The 22464-nt window shown below is 38.5% G+C and overlaps 1 protein-coding gene across 2 annotated transcripts in view; it reads left to right on the top strand.

Annotated features, from left to right (window-relative positions):
• Positions 1-22464, top strand: part of PMFBP1 (polyamine modulated factor 1 binding protein 1) — a 347880-nt gene that overhangs the window by 99389 nt on the left and 226027 nt on the right. For both annotated transcript variants that reach the window (XR_008400176.1, XM_053699461.1), the window contains exons 5-9: positions 12142-12222; positions 14230-14313; positions 14411-14557; positions 17065-17148; positions 17930-18109. Coding sequence is in view for 1 of the 2 variants with exons in the window: in XM_053699461.1 (XP_053555436.1) it covers positions 12142-12222; positions 14230-14313; positions 14411-14557; positions 17065-17148; positions 17930-18109 (576 nt within the window). In the remaining variant the exon portion in view is untranslated. The remainder of the gene's footprint in view (positions 1-12141; positions 12223-14229; positions 14314-14410; positions 14558-17064; positions 17149-17929; positions 18110-22464) is intronic.

The raw sequence follows: 22464 nt of genomic DNA, 5'->3' as shown, positions 1-22464 counted from the left end.
GCTCCGCCATGGAGTTTAAACTTAGTTCTTAACGTTTTACAGGGTGTTCCGTTTGAACCCCTTCATTCCATTGATATAAAATTGTTATCTTGGAAAGTTCTATTTTTAATGGCTATTTCCTCGGCTCGAAGAGTCTCTGAGTTATCAGCCCTACATTGTGATTCTCCTTATCTGATCTTTCACTCAGACAAGGTAGTTCTGCGTACTAAACCTGGGTTCTTACCTAAGGTAGTCACTAACAGGAATATCAATCAAGAGATTGTTGTTCCATCCTTGTGTCCAAATCCTTCTTCAAAGAAGGAACGTCTTCTACACAATCTGGATGTAGTTCGTGCCCTCAAGTTCTACTTGCAGGCAACTAAAGATTTTCGCCAAACTTCTTCCCTGTTTGTCGTTTATTCTGGACAGAGGAGAGGTCAAAAAGCTTCTGCTACCTCTCTCTCTTTTTGGCTTCGTAGCATAATACGTTTAGCCTATGAGACTGCTGGACAGCAGCCTCCTGAAAGAATTACAGCTCATTCCACTAGAGCTGTGGCTTCCACTTGGGCCTTTAAGAATGAGGCCTCTGTTGAACAGATTTGCAAGGCTGCAACTTGGTCTTCGCTTCATACTTTTTCCAAATTTTACAAATTTGACACTTTTGCTTCTTCGGAGGCTATTTTTGGGAGAAAGGTTCTTCAGGCAGTGGTTCCTTCTGTATAATGAGCCTGCCTATCCCTCCCGTCATCCGTGTACTTTTGCTTTGGTATTGGTATCCCAGAAGTAATGATGACCCGTGGACTGATCACACATAACAGAAGAAAACATAATTTATGCTTACCTGATAAATTCCTTTCTTCTGTTGTGTGATCAGTCCACGGCCCGCCCTGTTTTTTAAGGCAGGTACATATTTTTTAAATTATAATTCAGTCACCACTACACCCTTGGTTTCTCCTTTCTCGTTGGTCTTTGGTCGAATGACTGGAGGTGACGTAGAGGGGAGGAGCTATATAGCAACTCTGCTGGGTGAATCCTCTTGCACTTCCTGTAGGGGAGCAGATAATATCCCAGAAGTAATGATGACCCGTGGACTGATCACACAACAGAAGAAAGGAATTTATCAGGTAAGCATAAATTATGTTTTTGGCGCAAAAAAATTTTCTTTGTCATTTCCGGCGTCTTACCTGTCGCCGGAAGTTGCGCCATTTTTTTGCCGTGTTTGCGCCAAAAATGTCGGCGTCACCGGATGTGGCGTCATTTTTGGCGCTTAAAGCATTTAGGCGCCAAATAATGTGGGCGTCTTTTTTGGCGCTAAAAAATCTGGGCGTCATTATTGTCGGCACATTATTTAAGTCTCATTGTTTATTTGCTTCTGCTTGCTAGAAGCTTGTTCATTGGCATTTTTTCCCATTCCTGAAACTGTCATTTAAGGAATTTGATCAATTTTGCTTTATATGTTGTTTTTTCTATTACATATTGCAAGATGTCTCAGACTGACCCTGAATCAGAAGATACTTCTGGAAAATTGCTGCCTGATGCTGGATCTACCAAAGATAAGTGTATCTGTTGTAAACTTATGGTAACTGTTCCTCCGGCTGTTGTTTGTAATGAATGTCATGACAAACTTGTTAATGCAGATAAGATTTCCTTTAGTAATGTTCCATTACCTGTTGCTCTTCCATCAACATCTAATATTCAGGGTGTTCCTGTTAACATAAGAGATTTTGTTTCTAAATCTATTAAGAAGGCTATGTCTGTTATTCCTCCTTCTAGTAAACGTAAAAAGTCATTTAAAACTTCTCATTTTTCAGATTAATTTTTAAATGAACATCATCATTCTGATTCTGATAATGATTCCTCTGGTTCAGAGGATTCTGTTTCAGAGGTTGATACTGATAAATCTTCATATTTATTTAAAATGGAATTTATTCGTTCTTTACTTAAAGAAGTCTTAATTGCATTAGAAATAGAGGAATCTGGTCCTCTTGATACTAAATCTAAATGTTTGAATACAGTTTTTAAACCTCCTGTAGTTATTCCAGAGGTTTTTCCCGTCCCTGATGCTATTTCTGAAGTAATTTCTAGGGAATGGAATAATTTGGGTAATTCATTTACTCCTTCTAAACGGTTTAAGCAATTATATCCTGTGCCATCTGACAGATTAGAGTTTTGGGACAAAATCCCTAAGGTTGATGGGGCTATCTCCACTCTTGCTAAACGTACTACTATTCCTACGGCAGATAGTACTTCCTTTAAGGATCCTTTAGATAGGAAAATTGAATCCTTTCTAAGAAAAGCTTACTTATGTTCAGGTAATCTTCTTAGACCTGCTATATCTTTGGCGGATGTTGCTGCAGCTTCAACTTTCTGGTTGGAAGCTTTAGCACAACAAGTAACAGATCATAATACTCATAGCATTGTTAATCTTCTTCAACATGCTAATAACTTTATTTGTGATGCCATCTTTGATATCATTAGGATTGATGTCAGGTATATGTCTTTAGCTATTTTAGCTAGAAGAGCTTTATAGCTTAAAACTTGGAATGCTGATATGTCTTCTAAGTCAACTTTGCTTTCCCTTTCTTTCCAAGGTAATAAATTGTTTGGTTCACAGTTGGATTCTATTATTTCAACTGTTACTGGGGGAAAAGGAACTTTTTTACCACAGGATAAAAAATCTAAAGGTAAATTTAGGTCTGCTAATCGTTTTCGTTCCTTTCGTCACAATAAGGAACAAAAACTTGATCCTTCCCCTACAGGAGCAGTATCAGTTTGGAAACCATCTCCAGTCTGGAATAAATCCAAGCCTTTTAGGAAGCCAAAGCCAGCTCCCAAGTCCACATGAAGGTGCGGCCCTCATTCCAGCCGAGCTGGTAGGGGGCAGATTACGTTTTTTCAAAGAAATTTGGGTCAATTCGATTCACAATCTTTGGATTCAGAATATTGTTTCACAAGGGTACAGAATAGGCTTCAAGATAAGGCCTCCTGCAAGAAGATTTTTTTCTTTTCCGTGTCCCAATAAATCCAGTGAAGGCTCAAGCATTTCTGAAATGTGTTTCAGATCTAGAGTTGGCTGGAGTAATTGTGCCAGTTCCAGTTTTGGAACAGGGGCTGGGGTTTTACTCAAATCTCTTCATTGTACCAAAGAAGGAGAATTCCTTCAGACCAGTTCTGGATTTAAAAATATTGAATAGTTATGTAAGGATACCAACATTCAAAATGGTAACTATAAGGACTATTCTGCCTTTTGTTCAGCAAGGGCATTATATGTCCACAATAGATTTACAAGATGCATATCTGCATATTCCGATTCATCCAGATCACTATCAGTTTCTGAGATTTTCTTTTCTAGACAAGCATTACCAGTTTGTGGCTCTGCCGTTTGGCCTAGCAACAGCTCCAAGGATTTTTACAAAGGTTCTCGGTGCCCTTCTATCTGTAATCAGAGAACAGGGTATTGTGGTATTTCCTTATTTGGACAATATCTTGGTACTTGCTCAGTCTTCACATTTAGCAGAATCTCATACAAATCGACTTGTATCGTTTCTTCGAGAACATGGTTGGAGGATCAATTTACCAAAGAGTTCGTTGATTCCTCAGACAAGGGTAACCTTTTTAGGTTTCCAGATAGATTCAGTGTCCATGACTCTGTCACTAACGGACAAGAGACGTCTAAAATTGGTTTCAGCTTGTCGAAACCTTCAGTCTCAATCATTCCCTTCGGTAGCCTTATGCATGGAAATTCTAGGTCTTATGACTGCTGCATCGGACGCGATCCCCTTTGCTCGTTTTCACATGCGACCTCTTTAGCTCTGTATGCTGAACCAGTGGTGCAAGGATTATACAAAGATATCACAATTAATATCTTTAAAACCGATTGTACGACACTCTCTAACGTGGTGGACCGACCATCATCGTTTAGTTCAGGGGGCTTCTTTTGTTCTTCCGACCTGGACTGTGATCTCAACAGATGCAAGTCTGACAGGTTGGGGAGCTGTATGGGGGTCTCTGACAGCACAAGGGGTTTGGGAATCTCAGGAGGCGAGATTACCAATCAACATTTTGGAACTCCGTGCGATTTTTAGACCTCTTCAGTCGTGGCCTCTTCTAAAGAGAGAGTCGTTCATTTGTTTTCAGACAGACAATGTCACAACCGTGGCATATGTCAATCATCAAGGAGGGACTCACAGTCCTCTGGCTATGAAAGAAGTATCTCGAATACTTGTATGGGCGGAATCCAGCTCCTGTCTAATTTCTGCGGTTCATATCCCAGGTATAGACAATTGGGAGGCGGATTATCTCAGTCGCCAAACATTACATCCGGGCGAATGGTCTCTTCACCCAGAGGTATTTTTTCAGATTGTTTAAATGTGGGGACTTCCAGAAATAGATCTGATGGCTTCTCATCTAAACAAGAAGCTTCCCAGGTATCTGTCCAGATCCAGGGATCCTCAGGCGGAAGCAGTGGATGCATTGTCACTTCCTTGGAAGTATCATCCTGCCTATATCTTTCCGCCTCTAGTTCTTCTTCCAAGAGTAATTTCCAAGATTCTAAAGGAGCGTTCATTTGTTCTGCTGGTGGCTCCAGCATGGCCTCACAGGTTTTGGTATGCGGATCTTGTTCGGATGGCTACTTGCCAACCGTGGACTCTTCCGTTAAGACCAGACCTTCTATCGCAAGGTCCTTTTTTCCATCAGGATCTCAAATCCTTAAATTTGAAGGTATGGAGATTGAACGCTTGATTCTCAGTCATAGAGGTTTCTCTGACTCCGTCATTAATACTATGTTACAGGCTCGTAAATCTGTGTCTAAGAAGATATATTATCGAGTCTGGAAGACTTACATTTCTTGGTGTTCTTCTCATCATTTTTCTTGGCATTCTTTTAGAATTCCTAGAATTTTACAGTTTCTTCAGGATGGTTTGGATAAAGGTTTGTCTGCAAGTTCCTTGAAAGGACAAATCTCTGCTCTTTCTGTTCTTTTTCACAGAAAGATTGCTAATCTTCCTGATATTCATTGTTTTGTACAGGCTTTGGTTCGTATAAAACCTGTCATTAAGTCAATTTCTCCTCCTTGGAGTTTGAATTTGGTTCTGGGGGCTCTTCAAGCTCCTCCGTTGAACCTATGCATTCGCTGGATATTAAATTACTTTCTTGGAAAGTTTTGTTTCTTTTGGCCATCTCTTCTGCCAGAAGAGTTTCTGAATTATCTGCTCTTTCTTGTGAGTCTCCTTTTCTGATTTTTCATCAGGATAAGGCGGTTTTGCGAACTTCATTTAAATTTTTACCTAAGGTTGTGAATTCTAACAACATTAGTAGAGAAACTGTGGTTCCTTCGTTGTGTCCTAATCCTAAAAACTCTAAGGAAAGATCGTTGCATTCTTTGGATGTAGTTAGAGCTTTGAAATATTATGTTGAAGCTACTAAAGATTTCCGAAAGACTTCTAGTCTATTTTATCTTTTCTGGTTCTAGGAAAGGTCAAAAGGCTTCTGCCATTTCTTTGGCATCTTGGTTAAAATCCTTGATTCATCATGCTTATGTTGAGTCGGGTAGAACTCCGCCTCAAAGGATTACAGCTCATTCGACTAGGTCAGTCTCTACTTCCTGGGCATTTAGGAATGAAGCTTCGGTTGATCAGATTTGCAAAGCAGCAACTTGGTCTTCTTTGCATGCTTTTACTAAATTCTACCATTTTTATGTTTTTTCTTCTTCTGAAGCAGTTTTTAGTAGAAAAGTACTTCAGGCAGCTGTTTCAGTTTGATTCTTCTGCTTATAATTTCAGTTTTTTTCATTATAAGATTTAAACTTTATTTTGGGGTGTGGATTATTTTTCAGCGGAATTGGCTGTCTTTATTTTATCCCTCCCTCTCTAGTGACTCTTGCGTGGAAGATCCACATCTTGGGTATTCATTATCCCATACGTCACTAGCTCATGGACTCTTGCTAATTACATGAAAGAAAACATAATTTATGTAAGAACTTACCTGATAAATTCATTTCTTTCATATTAGCAAGAGTCCATGAGGCCCACCCTTTTTTGAGGTGGTTATGATTTTTTTGTATAAAGCACAATTATTCCAATTCCTTATTTTATATGCTTTCGCACTTTTTTCTTATCACCCCACTTCTTGGCTATTCGTTAAACTGATTTGTGGGTGTGGTGAGGGGTGTATTTATAGGCATTTTGAGGTTTGGGAAACTTTGCCCCTCCTGGTAGGAATGTATATCCCATACGTCACTAGCTCATGGACTCTTGCTAATATGAAAGAAATGAATTTATCAGGTAAGTTCTTACATAAATTATGTTATTTCATGCAGCTTGGTCACACAATGTATAGCATTAGTCTAGTAATGTATAATTTATATTATATACTACAGTTATTAACATTTGCCCATATCCCAAAGGATCTCCAGTGTAACCTGTCATGTGAAATCTTTTGATATCCTTTGTGTAAATGATTAGCTTGCTCAACCTTACTAGTAGAATGCTTTTCTCATTTGTGAACAAACAAAATAAGTGGCAGGCATAATATAGCAGCTAGCTCCCAGTAGTATATTGTTGCTCCTGTTCCTATCGTAGGTATGCTTTTCAGCAAAGGATAGCAAGAGAACAAATACAATTAGATAATAGAAGTAAACTGGAAAGTTGTTTTATAATTGCATAAATTATTGACCATTAAATCAATATGAATATGAAAAGCAGTCTCAAAAGCAGTTTGTGCTGTTCAGCCTCTTTTCTTCTATACGATACGACGAGTCCACGGATTCATCCTTTACTTGTGGGATATTATCCTCCTGCTAACAGGAAGTGGCAAAGAGCACCACAGCAGAGCTGTCTATATAGCTCCTCTCTTGACTCCACCCCCCAGTCATTCTCTTTGCCTACTCTAAGTAATAGGAAGGGTAAAGTGAAAGAGGTGATAAAATGTTAGATGTCATCTCTTCCACCGTGGAAACTGCCACTGAGACAAAACCTTCTCATTCAGGGTCCGTTCCAACATCCAAATCTAGTTTCTCTGCAGCTGACTGCCTGGAGATTGAACACTTGATTTTATCTAAGCAGGGAGTCTCTGAGTCAGTCATTGATACTATGATTCAGGCTCAAAAGCCTGTCACTAGGAAAATTTACCATAAGATATGGCGTAAATATCTTTATTAGTGCGAATCCAAAGACTACTCATGGAGTGAGATCAGGATTCCTAGGATTTTGTCCTTTCTCCAAGAAGGATTGGAGAAGGGGTTATCAGCTAGTTCCTTAAAGGGACAGATTTCTGCTTTGTCAATCTTACTACACAAGCTTCTGGCAGATGTCCCAGACGTTCAGGTGTTTTGTCAGGCTTTGGTTAGAATTAAGCCTGTATTTAAACCTGTTGCTCCGCCATGGAGTTTGAATTTAGTTCTTAATGCTCTTCAAGGGGTTCCGTTTGAACCCATGCATTCCATAGATATTAAACTTCTATCTTGGAAAGTTTTGTTTTTAGTTGCTATCTCTTCTGCTCAAAGAGTTTCTGAGCTATCTGCGTTACAATGCGACTCGCTTTATCTTATATTCCATTCTGATAAGGTGGTTTTGTGTACTAAACCTGGATTCCTTCCTAAGGTTGTTTCAAATAAGAATATTAATCAGGAAATTGTTGTTCCTTCTCTGTGTCCTAACCCTTCTTCTAAGAAGGAGTGTCTGTTACATAACTTGGACGTGGTTCGTGCCTTGAAGTTTTACTTGCAAGCGACCAAGGATTTCCGTCAAACATCTTCTCTGTTTGTTGTCTAATCTGGAAAGCGTAGAGGTCAAAAAGCTACGGCTACCTCTCTTTCTTTTTGGCTGAAAAGCATCATCCGTTTGGCATACGAGACTGCTGGACAGCAGCCTCCTGAAAAAATTACAGCTCATTCTACTAGAGCAGTGGCTTCCACATGGGCTTTTAAAAACGATGCTTCTGTTGAACAGATTTGTAAGGCTGCGACTTGGTCTTCCCTTCATACCTTTTCCAAATTTTCCAAATTTGATACTTTTGCTTCTTCTGAGGCTATTTTTGGGAGAAACATTCTTCAAGCAGTGGTGCCTTCTGTTTACCCATCTGTCTTGTCCCTCCCGTTCATCTGTGTCCTGTAGCTTTGGTATTGTATCCCACAAGTAAAGGATGAATCCGTGGACTCGTCGTATCTTATAGAAGAAAAGGAAATTTATGCTTACCTGATAAATTGATTTCTTCTAAGATACGACGAGTCCACGGCCCGTCCTGTCAATTTAAGACAGATTATATTTTTTTGTTTCAAACTTCAGTCACCTCTGCACCTTTTAGTTTCTCCTTTTTCTTCCTATACCTTCGGTCGAATGACTAGGGGGTGGAGTCAAGGGAGGAGCTATATAGACAGCTCTGCTGTGGTGCTCTTTGCCACTTCCTGTTAGCAGGAGGATAATATCCCACAAGTAAAGGATGAATCCGTGGACTCGTCGTATCTTAAAAGAAATCAATTTATCAGGTAAGCATAAATTTCCTTTTTATTGAGAGATCAAGTCCACTGGTAGTGTCCAGATGGTTTTGTTTAAGAGTCCATGAAAACAATAATACCTAGGGGCCCATATAAAGTTCCTAAAGTAATAGTTGCATTGCAACTCCATTAAACCATTTATCTTAGTAAAGAAAGTAGTTAAAGGGACATAAAACAAGTTGGAATAGAGACAACATAATATATGTACAGTACTTTCATTACTTTACCTGCAAATGTATACTGCAGTGCCTCGCCATTAACCCTTTCTTTTCAGTTTCTGAATTGTAAAGCTCTAACTCCCCCCACACATTTCCTTCTATGGCTATATCTATATCTATTGTTGTTTTGGTAGAATGCCAAAGTGCTTAGGGATTATCTGCTGGAGCATGCCTAGAAGCTGTGAACTCAGTTGAAATACAATGCCTGTGTCTAAATACTGATAAGGAGGGGTGAAGTTGGCTTCTCCAGGCAGCTTAGCTATGCAATTCATTTTGCTTATTTTTGAAAATTATTTTAAAATACTTGACATCAATTTTTAACCCCTTAAGGACCACAGCACTTTTACATTTTCTGACCGTTTGGGACCAATGCTATTTTTAGATTTCTGCTGTGTTTGTGTTTAGCTGTAATTTTCCTCTTACTCATTTACTGTACCCTCACATATTATATACCGTTTTTCTCGACATTAAATGGACTTTCTAAAGATACCATTATGTTCATCATATCTTATAATTTATTATAAAAAATATATATATATATATGATGAAAAAATGGAAAAAAACACACTTTTTCTAACTTTGACCCCCAAAATCTGTTACACATCTACAACCACCAAAAAACTCCCATGCTAACTAGCATGTTCTTTGCTTTTTTTGCAAGTTATAGGGCAATAAGTACAAGTAGCACTTTGCTATTTCCAAACTATATTTTTTTTTCAAAATTGGCTATAGTTACATTGGAACACTGATATATGTCAGGAATACCTGAATATCCCTTGACATGTATATATTTTTTTAGTAGACATCCCAAAGTATTGATCTAGGCCCATTTTGGTATATTTCATGCCACCATTTCACCGCCAAATGCGATCAAATAAAAAAAAAAAGTTCACTTTTTCACAAACTTTAGGTTTCTCACTGAGATTATTTACAAACAGCTTGTGCAATTATGGCACAAATAATTGTAAATGCTTCTCTGGGATCCCTTTTGTTCGAAAATAGCAGACTTATATGGCTTTGGCATTGGTTTTTGGTAATTAGAAGTCTGCTAAATGCCACTGCGCACCACACGTGTATTATGCCCAGCAGTGAAGGGGTTAATTAGGGAGCTTGTAGGGTTAATTTTAGCTTTAGTGTAGTGTAGTAGACATTTTGGTATATTTCATGCCACCATTTCACAGCCAAATGCGATAAAATAAAAAAAAAAAGTTAAATTTTTCACAATTTTTGGTTCCTCACTTAAAAATTATTTACAAACAGCTTGTGCAATTATGGCACAAACGGTTGTAAAAGCTTCTCTGGGATACCCTTTGTTCAGAAATAGCAGACATATACGGCTTTTGCGTTGCTTTTTGGTAATTAGAAGGCCGCTAAATGCCGCTGCGCACCACACATGTATTATGCCCAGCAGTGAATGGGTTAATTACGGAGCATGTAGGGTTAATTTTAGCTTTAGTGTAGTAGACAACCTAAAGTATTGATCTAGGCCCATTTTGGTATATTTCATGCCACCATTTCACCGCCAAATGTGATCAAATAAAAAAAATCGTTCACTTTTTCATAAACTTTTTTACAAACTTTGTTTCTCACTGAAATTATTTACAAACCTCTTGTGCAATTAAGGCACAAATGGTTGTAAATGCTTCTCTGGGATCCCCTTTGTTCAGAAATAGCAGACATATATGGCTTTGGCGTTGCGTTTTGGCAATTAGAAGGCAGCTAAATGCCGCTGCACACCACACTTGTATTATGCCCAGCAGTGAAGGGGTTTATTAGGTAGCTTGTAGGGAGCTTGCAGGGTTAATTTTAGCTTTAGTGTAGAGATCAGCCTCCCACCTGAAACATCACACCCCTGATCCCTGCCAAACAGCTCTTTCCTCTCCCACCCCACATTTGTCCCCGCCATCTTAAGTACTGGCAGAAAGTCTGCCAGTACTAAAATAAAAGGGTATTTTTTTATTTTAAAACAAAAAACATATTCTACTGTGTAGGATCCTCCCTGATCCCCCCCCAAACAGCTCTCTAATCCTCCCCCTCTACCTTATTGTGCGCCGTCTTGGATACTGGCAGCTGTCTGCCAGTACCCAGTTTACAATAAAAAAAAATTCTTCATATTTTTCTGTAGTGTAGCTCCCCCCCAAAAAAAAACCCAACCCCCCCCCCCCCCGATCCCTTAGATCACAATTCCCTCTCTCCTCTCTCCCACTTTATTTGTCAAAAAGTGTAGCGGTTCCCACCCGATCCTGCCCTGTGTCCGCCCCCACCCCCCAGTGCACGCGCACTCGCCTGTGCGCGCTTCTAGCGTGATCCCACCCCCTCTAACACACAACCCTCATCGATGCGCGCCTGCCTCCCACATCGGCTCCCACCCACCAACGATCGCGGCCATCGATGTCCGATGCAGAGAGGGCCACAGAGTGGCTCTTTCTGCATCGGAAGGCTAAAACATGTTATTGCAGAATGCCTCAATATCGAGGCATCACTGCAATAACATGAAAATGGCTGGAAACGATCAGGATCGCTTCCACCGCTTTCAAACAACAATGACGTACAGTGTACGTCCTTGGTCGTTAAGGACCTTTTTTTTGTAGGACGTACCCTGTACGTCGTTGGTCCTTAAGGGTTGAAACAATTTTTTTTATGCAAACTATTTTTTATTAAAGGGATATTCCAGTCAAAATTGAAATGCACATAGATGAATTACACTTTTGAATAGAAATATATTTGCAATATACATGAGAAACGGCTTCCCCTTATAGTAAGCAAGAATGTTAGGCATGGAGGATCCCCCAAAATGCAATGGGGCGATATCGAAGAGCAAGCCTAGGTTTCTTGCGACAAAAAAAGTAAATAAGTGAGTTTAGGCAGCAAAGACATTTTAAATGTTGCAACTCTTCCCAGCCATGAAACAGAGAGATCCCATTTATCTCTTTCATCTTGTTTAATAGTGGGATATAGTTAAGAGGGATAATCAGTTGCGGGTCAGAGGGGAGGTGGATACCTAGATGTTTTAAAGAGGTAGTGGATCAGGCGAAGGGATAGCGTGTTTGAAGAGATGATCAAAGGCTCCCATTTTGTGGACGTTGATCTAATTAAATCTAATGTAGAGCACTATTTTTATCACAATTTTGCTTGTATACAACTATGTATTAATTGCCTAGACAGGTTAAAGTGGCACAGCAATGCACTGCTATTCCTGAGCTGAACAGTGGCGAATTTTGAGTGATATATGCGACCTATATTGGGTTTAAACACAAAGCTATATGCAACTGATGGTGCAATAAGAAAATCCTCTTAAAATATTCTTATTGCATTTTTATTAATTTTTTCGTTTTTTTTTTTTTTTACTTTTTTAATCAATTATTTTGGTTTATTTTTAAATATGTAAATGTTTAAACGCTATTCTGTAGTGATAGTGCATCTACTCCATATTTCCTTTAATTCTTTCAGGTTAAAAGTTCATCTGTGGATCCTATGCTGTTAGGCTCACGTTCCTCTGCGTCAAAATCTAATGAGCTTTTAAAAATAGAGGTGATTATTTCTGATTGTTGACTGATGTTTGTTATTGAGAAAAGAAATTCCTATTATGTGCGATTAAGTTGGCAAAGTGTTGCACATATCAGTATAAGGATAGTAAATATGTTCTGTATTATACGGCTGTTGTACATTTATGGCAAATGAGCTTCCTGAGTGGTTTTATTTTATTAAAAAATATTATACACACCGCTATCAATCTGCAATATATAAAATCAAATCTGCTGATGTAAATCGCGTATGGAAAACCACTACTGCACCCCTTTGTTTATTTCTTTATCCTTTCCTATCTCTTTCTCTCTGTCAAATGTCATAAACCTTTTTACTACATTTCCTTATCTCTTAAAGGGATGGTGTACTGTATTGTTTTCTTTTATTTTAATTTGAGATTTTAATATAACATGTATTGCGCTACGGAATTTGGCCGCGCTATACAAATAAATGATGATAATAATAATAATATAGTTATGCATAATTAAACAACTTTTTAATATATTTTCATACCATCGACAAAAGTGACTAGTTCAAATGCCAAAATAAAGGTAAATGAACTATCTGTAAACCATTTAATACATTCCAGCAGATAAAAAGGATAATTTAGAGCATATTAAAGGAACATGAAACCCAAAAATGTTCTTTCATGATTCAGATAGAGAATAACAAAATTCCAATTTACTTCTATCTAATTTGTTGTATTCTTTAGATATCCTTTGTTGAAGAAATAGCAATGCACATGGTTGAGCCAATCACACGAAACATATGTGTGCAGCCACCAATCAGCAGCTACTGAGTATGCTTTTCAACAAAGTATATCGAGAGAATGAAGCAAATTGGATAATAGAAGTAAATTGGAAAGTTGTTTAAAATTGTATGCTCTTTCTAAATCATGAAAGAACAAATTTGGGTTTCATGTCCCTTTTAAAGGGTAGAAAATGATTTTACAGTACAGTGTCCCTTTAACATTGAATGGTAACACACGTGCATAATGGGATATACTGCTAACAACCTTTCTAAATGAAGAATAACAGACAGCAGTGTTGTCTCATGCATGTTAACAGCCCTCTTACATTAAAGGGACAGTCAACCATAGAATTGTTATTGTTTTAAAAGATAGATAATCCCTTTATTACCCATTCCCCAGTTTTGCAAAACCAACACAGTTATATTAATATACTTTATACCTCTGTGATTACCTTGTATTTAGGAACCTTCTTCCAGCCCCCTGATCACATGACTGTGACCGTTTATTATCTATTTTCTTAAATGTGGCATTGGTTTGTGCTAAATCTTAAATAACCCCCTGTGCCTGAACATAGTGTTATCTATATGGCCCACGTGTACTTTCTGTCTCTTTGTGTTGAAAAGATATTTAAAAAGCCTGTGATAAGAGGCAGCCCTCAAAGGCTTAGAAATTAGCATATGAGCCTACCTAGGTTTAGTTTAAACTAAGAATACCAAAAGAAAAAAGCAAATTTGATGATAAAAGTAAATTGGAAAGTCGATTAAAATTAAAAGTCCTATCTGAATAATGAAAGTTTAATTTATACTTGACTGTCCCTTTAAAGGGACACTGAACCCAATTTTTTTCTTTCATGATTCAGATAGAGCATGCAATTTTAGGCAACTTTCTAATTTACGCCTATTATTTTTTCTTCGTTCTCTTGCTATCTTTATTTTGAAAAGAAGGAATCTAAGCTAAGGAGCCAGACAATTTTTGGTTTAGGACCCTGGACAGCACTTGTTTATTGGTGGGTGAATTTATCCACCAATCAGCATGAACAACCCAGGTTATTCATCAAAAATGGGCCCGGCATCTAAACTTACATTCTTGCTTTTCAAATAAAGATACCAAGAGAATGAAGAAAATGTGATAATAGGAGTAAATTAGAAAGTTGCTTAAAATTGCATGCTCTGTCTGAATCACAAAAGAAAAAATGTGTCCCTTTAATAACACTTGTTTTCATTTCTCTATGTTGAATTATGTTCTTTGTACATCCCCTCTAGTTGGAGCACAGAGATGCAGAGCTGAGGAGCGCTCAGACTGATCTTCTTACTCTTCAGAACACCAGAGATGTTCTCACAAGCGAGGTAACGCTCGAGCAGTCGCCCACTTCAGAGCAGGTTTTCATGTAGCCTTATGAGGGCTCTAGTCACATTGATTACTTTTGTGTTTGCTCGAGCTCAGCTGGACTCGCAGGAGCAGCAGCTGTACCGACTACAGCAGGAGCTGAGAGAGAGGCAGGAAGAACTGCAGCAGAGACATTGCCGAATACAGCAGCTTCATCATGACCTGAAGACCACAAGTAGCCAGAGGGATGAAGCCCTCCAGCAGGCAAGGCTGATACTCACTGGGTCAGGGTAGAGCACGTGTATTTTGCTAGAGAAATTATTTTAAAAAAAATTAAAGGGACAGTAAAGTCAAAATTAGCGTTTTTATGATTCAGATAGAGCGTGCAAATTTAAACAACTTTCCAATTTACTTCTGTTTTCAAATTGGCTTTGTTGTCATGGTATCTTCTATTGAAGAGTATAACTAGGCAGGCTCATAACAGCTCAGGAGTGTGCATGAGTCTTTAGAACACTATGGCAGCAGTGTTTTGCAACATTATTTGTAGGTTTGTTATACAGTGTTGCAAAAATAGTGCAGACTCTGCTCCAGAACAAATGAAATGGGGGGGCATTTTTTTTTCATGAGGGGGCACGCATTTTTTACAAAGCATGTATGAGAGTCAAAATAAGAGCAGAGTGAGGGGACATCCCGTACAAGAGAAATAAAGCAATGCTATCGGCGTTTCTACTGAAATACAGTCACAACAGAAGCATCTGACAGAAGCACTTTAAATCCATACTGCACTGAGACTATAGTGGATATATCAAGCAAATGCCTATAGAGAGTAAACTACTGGTTAATGTAATCAGCTGGTAATGTTAGTAAACAACATAAAATATGCGTGGCGTGACGATATATTAGCATCAGGAAACTACACGCTTTGCCTGTGCAAGGTCATGAGTGACCCGCTATGCCAGTCACAGGCTCAGAGCGAATGCTGCCCGCCTGCCCGGTGGGTATATAATGCGGGCACAAAGCTTGGTTAACACTGTATAATATGGTAAATAGAAAAGCTTGGGACTTACTGTGATACAGCAGCCGGTGTGTGCCTCTGAGGGCCGCCGTGTTTATGTAAAGTGGAAGCATTCCCTTAGTTATGTGCTGCTGCTGTCCAATGAGAAGGGCTCCTTCCCCTACTGCTTGTTTTGCTGGCCCAGTGCAGGCATTGGACTGTAACTTGAGCACGACACGCATATGGGCTGGACAAGAGGTTGGCATTGTATAAGGAACCACCTACTGTGTGCGACTGGTATAGATAGACACGCTATGCTGGGAACACCTTCTGTGCGAGACTGCTATATACACAATATAATAGGAACACCCACACCATGATTGATATGTACACAATTTGCTGAGTGGTTTACAAAGTTTTTTGAGAACGTTTACAGTTCGGGGTTGGTGTCATAGCTACCCTAGGTGAAGAAGCATTGTGTGTAAGAGATTTATTCTATACAGTCTCCCTGTAAGAGTCTGGTTTGCACACTTTGTGCAGGGAACAGTTTCTGTGTGTTGCTTGTAAAAGGTCAGCATCATTCCACTGAGTAAGTGATACACACACAATATGCTGAGTGAATACCCACTTGGTGTGACTGGTATCAGAACTAGGGTTACCACCTTTTCTGAATTAAGACACACTTATTTATACAATAACAAATTTATTTTTTTCAGGGGGCACAGCATTCCATTTGGGCGGGCATTGCTCATCAATGCCCCCCCCTTGGAGCCGACCCTGCCATAGAGTACTAAAGACTCGTTCACACTCCTGAGCTCTTATTAGCCTACCTAGTTTTACGCTTCAATAAAAGATACCAAGAGTACAAAGCAAATTTGATAACAGAAGTAAATTAGAAAGTTGTTTAAAATTGCACGCTCTATCCGAATCCTGAAAGTCTAATTTTGACTTTACTGTCCCTTTAAATTGCTCTTGCCAGATAGATGAAAGGGACATGATTCAGAAAAAACGTACAGTTTTAAAGAACTTTACAATTTATTTCTATTATCAATATTGCTACATTCTCTTGTGTCCTTTACTGAAGGAACAGCAATGCACTACTGGGAACTAGCTGAACACATTGGTAAGCCAATGGCAAGATAAATGTGTGCAGCCATCAATCGGCATACCTGAGCCTACCTAGGTATGATTTTCAACAAAGGATACTAAGAGAACTAAAAAAAATAGATAATAAATATTGATGATATTTATCAATATCAATTATATTTTCTAGTCAGCTTTTTACAGCTATCCTGCAACACTTTCAAGTTCTTCAACATTTGGATATCTAAAGTCCCTTTAGATCTTTAATTTCCTTACTTTTTTCCAGAGGAGCTGGGAGCTAGCTGCTTGATTGGTGGCTGCCCATATAAGCCTCTTGTCATTTGGCTTACTGATGTGTTTGGCTAGCTCCCAGTATTGCATTGCTGCTCCTTCAACAAAGGATACCAAGAGAATAAAGCAACATTGACGATAGAAGTCAATTGGAAAGTTAATTAAAAATGTATGCTCTGTCTGAAATATGAAATAAAAATGTGGGGTTTAATGTCCCTTTAATAGAGTAATGGTTTACTTCAGCTCTTAAAAAGGGCTAAATGTTACTGCACTATTTGCGTTGCACTGAGATTGCTTATACTGTGTAATCTAACCCCATACTTTATGTGAACAGTCCTCTTGTCCTTTCATTACTGTGCCCCCTCTACCTACCTCAGCTTCAATTTAGGTCTTCTTTTTACAGCTCTCTGAATCTAACCTGCGCCTCTCAGAGTGTGAAGGGGAAATATTTGCTCTAAACGTTTGTCAGCAAGAACACCTAGCCGAGGTAACAACTGGACCCCAACGTGAAGAAGAAGAAGAGAGTGTGTTTTGTGCATTGCAATGGGCAATAGAAGCGTTTTTGCATTATGCTTTCATTAGCAAAAATGCTTCTAGTACAGGTTATTCGTGTTTTTTTCTGTGGCATACGCACATATGCACCAGTATTCAAACACTACACCCTCTCAGAGAGTCAGCGCAGTGGTGGCTTCTATGGCACAAATTACATCTTCACACAGGCAGTACACATCATTGCCAGCTCTCTGAGCTTAAAGGGGCAGTCTAGTCAAAATTAAACTTTCATGATTCAGATAGGCCATGCAGTTTTAAACAACTTTCCAATTTACTTCTATTATCTAATTTGCTCAATTCTTTAGATATCCTTTGTTGAAGAAATAGCAATGCACATGTGTGAGCCAATCACACAAGGCCTCTATGTGCAGCATCCAATCGGCAGCTACTGAGCCTATCTAGATATGCTTTTCAGCAAGTGATATCAAGAGAATGAAGCAAATGAGATAATAGAAGTAAATTAGAAAGTTGTTTAAAACGACATGCTCTTTCTAAATCACGAAAGAAAAAATTTGGGTTTTATGTCCCTTTAAATACTGGTGAACACATGCGAGTATGCTACAGAAAATCAGTAATAAATTTTTAGAAGCATTTTTGCTAATAGAAGTATATAGCAATAGTGCTTCTATTTCAAATTGAAATGCATCCATGCACATTTCTTTTTTTTGTCCATTATATCCCTTTAAACCCTTTTCATTTATGTTTTATGTTGCCAGATTGAAAAGCTGAGAGAAGAGTGCTTTTCCAACCAGAGATCTCAGATCTTTAAGCCAGAATGGGAACTTGAGCAGAAACAGAAAATAGAACAGAGACTTTCTAAAGCTGAGAATCAAGACCAGGAAAATCAGAAGTTAATCCACAGGCTTAGAGCAGAACTCCAAAACTTTACATTTACCGTGAGTCTATTAATATAATTAAAAGGACATTGTACACTAGATTTTTCTTTGCATAAATGTTTTGTAGATGATCCATTTATGGCGAGTGTTTTTGTAAAAATGTATAGTTTTGCTTATTTTTAAACAGCATTGTGCTGATTTTCAGACTCCTAACCAAGCCCCAATGTTTTAGATGTATACTGATATCTACAGACTCTTGTTTATATAGTGGGTCTTTTCATATGCTGGGGAGGGGGGAGAGGGAGAGTGTCTGCTCTTCTTGCTTTCCCAGCCACTTTCACTGGGTGTCCCAGCCTAACCTCATCAACAGTGCTAAACCGGGAGCTTCTAAGTAAGTTTTTTTTTTTTAAAAGGTTTTATTCTGGATTTTTATATCAGTATCTGTGTATATTATTCTTTATAGTTTATTCTATTACATGCAGTTTTATATGAAAATTGCTGTATACTGTCCCTTTAAGTGTTGGTTGAGGTTAAGAAAAAGGTAAACAGATAGACAGAGCACAGTAGGGAAGGAAATAAAGTTGGTAAACTCTCAGTATTTGTTCTGTGTTTGTATTGGTGAAAATGAGAGAACAAGTTACACCATAACAAATTTCAATGTCATGTACAAACCTTTATTTAAAAGGACAGTCAAGTCCAAAAAAAACTTTCATGTTTCAGATAAGGCATGTAATTTTAAACAACTTTCCAATTTACCTTTATTAGCTTTGTTCTCTTGGTATTCTTAGTTGAAATCTAAACCTAGGAAGGCTTTTATGATAATTTCTAAGCCCTTGAAGCCCGCCTCTTATCACATGCTTTTTTTATTTGCTTTTCACAACAGGGAAGAGCTAGTTCATGTGAGCCATATAGATAAAATTGTGATCACGCCCGTGGCTTGTGGCAGACACTGCCCTAATTGGCTAAAATGAAAGTCAATAGATAATAAATAGTCACAGTCATGTGATCAGGGGGCTGTCAGAAGAGGCTTAGATACAAGTTAATCACAGAGGTAAAACGTGTGTTATTATAACTGTGTTTTTTGAGCAAAACTGGGGAATGGGTAATAAAGGGATTATCTATCTTTTTAAACAACAACAATTCTGGTGTTGACTGTCCCTTTAATTAATAATATGTAATGGGGATTCAGAAAGATAACTCATTATTGGACTGTAGATGTTGCAATGAATTACTTACTGCAATATTTCCAAAACTTGTTCCACGGGGGCTATGGGAGATATTGAAAACCGTTGCTTAATTAAGTGGTTTTAAGGGATATGAAACACAGAAATATTCTTTTGTGATTCAGATACAGTTTTAAAATAGTTTCCAATTTACTTCTATTATCAAATTTTGTTTTGCTCCTATAGCATTCATTGTTGAAGAGAAACTTAGGTAGGTGTCTAAAATGCTTTTGCAAATGGATAACATTCTTGCAAAACTGTTGTCATATACACAGGCACCTTCCTGAGTTTTAGTCCCTGCTTTTCAACAAAAAATACCAAAAGAATGAAGGAAATTTGATAATAGAAGTAAATTAGAAAATTGCTCTATTTAAATCAGCAAATAATAATGTGGGGTTTCATGTCCCTTTAACCATCTCTTGAGCTGCCTGTGCTTGTGCTGTGCATTGCTCATGGAACTAGGTTTGGAAAAACCCAGATCTCCTTTTTTCCTACCATATAATAGTTTCTAAATAGGAAACGCTTGTCTCTGGCAAGCGCTAAAAAAGAAGCTGTTCCTGCTTAAAGGGACATGAAACCCAAAATTTTTCTTTTCTGATTCAGATAGAGCATACAACTTTTAACAACTTTCTAACTTACTTACAAAGAAGATTTGCTTCTTTGTTTTGGTATTTTCTTGAAGGAACAGAAATGCACTACAAGGAGCTAGATGAGCACATTGGACGAGCCAGTGACAAGAGGCAAATATGTGCAGCCACCAATTAGCAGCTAGCTTCCCGTAGCTTCTAGAGAACAAAGTAAATTAGATAATAGAAATCCATTAGAGGTTTATTTTAAAATGCATGTTGAATAATGAAAGTTTAATTTTGACTTTAAAGGTACAGTCAACACCCAATGCAACTTAACTCCATACCTTAGATCAGGAATAGAAGATGCAGCTGCACCGCATCGCATGTTGATTAACTCTAATGGTATTGGAGTAATCACCCAAAATACATACGTTTATTCCATGTAGATATGGCCGCCAAGCTCCTCCCCCTTCACCTTCTCTTATATTTTCCATGCTCGTTCATGTTTGAAAGGGTAACGTTGCTGTTTTGATAATGCTCATGCGCATTATCTTCTGACCGCTCGGAAGTGCACTGTGATTACCTTAGTGGCTAGATCGCGTCCATCTGCTAATAATAGCCTACATCCTTTTTTTTTTTTTCTTTTTTTTATAGGTATTTATATTTACCATTGTAATAAACATTCACTATATTTTTTTCTAGCGATCACACTAAATGTAATATGGCAATAAAATGTTAAATTATGAAACAAACGTTCCGTTCTTTTGGTTCCTAATCTATTGCGCATGCGCGATTCGCAGTCAACGCGTGTTAACAAACCGACCGAGGATTCGATTATGGTTGTTTAAAAAAGAAAGTAAATACATAACAGTGAGGGGAGTTTGGAGGCCATATCTACATGGAACAAACGTATGTATTTTGGGTGAGTACTCGAATACCGTTAGAGCTAATCAACATGCGATGCGGTGCAGCTGTGTCTTCTATTCCTGATCTAAGGTATGGAGTTAAGTTGCATCGGGTGTTGACTGTCCCTTTAAAGGGACATTCCGGTCAAAATTTAAATGTACATAGATGAATTCCATTTTCTCCAACATTGGTGTGTCCGGTCCACGGCGTCATCCTTACTTGTGGGAATATCTCTTCCCCAACAGGAAATGGCAAAGAGTCCCAGCAAAGCTGGCCATATAGTCCCTCCTAGGCTCCGCCCACCCCAGTCATTCTCTTTGCCGTTGCACAGGCAACATCTCCACGGAGATGGTTAAGAGTTTTTTGGTGTTTAAATGTAGTTTTTATTCTTCTATCAAGTGTTTGTTATTTTAAAATAGTGCTGGTATGTACTATTTACTCTGAAACAGAAAAGGATGAAGATTTCTGTTTGTGAGAGGAAGATGATTTTAGCAGACAGTAACTAAAATCGATTGCTGTTTCCACATAGGACTGTTGAGATGAAGTAACTTCAGTTGGGGGAAACAGTTAGCAGACTTTTCTGCATAAGGTATGACTAGCCATATTTCTAACAAGACTGTGTAATGCCGGAAGGCTGTCATTTCCCCTCATGGGGACCGGTAAGCCATTTTCTTAGTCTCAAACAGAATAAAGGGCTTAATATGGGCTATAAAACTGGAAGACACTTTTATGGGCTAAATCGTTTGCTTTATTTGGACATTTTATACATGTTTATGCTGATAATTCACACTTATAAACTTGGGGAACGTTTTTTAACGTCAGACACTATGTTAGACACCTTTTCCAGTCAGGAAGGGCCTTCCCAGTTGTAGGCTGAGCCTCATTTTCGCGCCATTACTGCGCAGTTGTTTTTTGAGAGCAAGACATGCAGATGCATGTGTGAGGACCTGAAAGTGTTTGGAAAAGTTCCTAGAAGGCGTCATTTGGTATCGTATTCCCCTCTGGGCTTGGTAAAGTCACAGCAAAGGCTGTAGCTGGGACTGTATAGGGGTTAAATTTGTAAACGGCTCCGGTTCCGTTATTTTAAGGGTTAAAGCTCTGAAAATGGGTGTGCAATACTCTTAATGCTTTAAGACACTGTGGTGAAATTTTGGTAATTTTTGTACAATTCCTTCATACTTTTTCACATATTCAGTAATAAAGTGTTTCTGTTTAAAATTTAAAGAGACAGTAACGGTTTTGTTTTAAAACGTTTTTTGTGCTTTATTGACAAGTTTAAGCCTGTTTAACATGTCTGTGCCTTCGGATAAGCTATGTTCTATATGTATGAAAGCCAATGTGTCTCCCCATTTAAAATTGTGTGGTAATTGTGCCATAGCGTCCAAACAAAGTAAGGACAATACTGCCACAGATAATGAAATTGCCCAAGATGATTCCTCAAATGAGGGGAGTAGACATGATACTACATCATCTCCTACTGTGTCTACACCAGTTTTGCCCACGCAGGAGGCCCCTAGTACATCTAGCGCGCCAATGCTTATTACCATGCAACAATTGACGGCTGTAATGGATAACTCCATAGGAAATATTTTATCCAAAATGCCTGCATATCAGAGAGAGCGCGATTGCTCTGTTTTACACACTGAAGAGCAGGAGGGCGCTGATGATAATTGTTCTGTCATTCCCTCACACCAATCTGAAGTGGCCATGAGGGAGG

Source organism: Bombina bombina, chromosome 1 (genome assembly GCF_027579735.1).
Source record: "Bombina bombina isolate aBomBom1 chromosome 1, aBomBom1.pri, whole genome shotgun sequence".
Taxonomy (NCBI): Eukaryota; Metazoa; Chordata; class Amphibia; order Anura; family Bombinatoridae; genus Bombina; species Bombina bombina.
The sequence above is the reverse complement of the archived record's forward strand: the minus strand, read 5'-3'. Positions and strand labels throughout refer to the sequence as shown.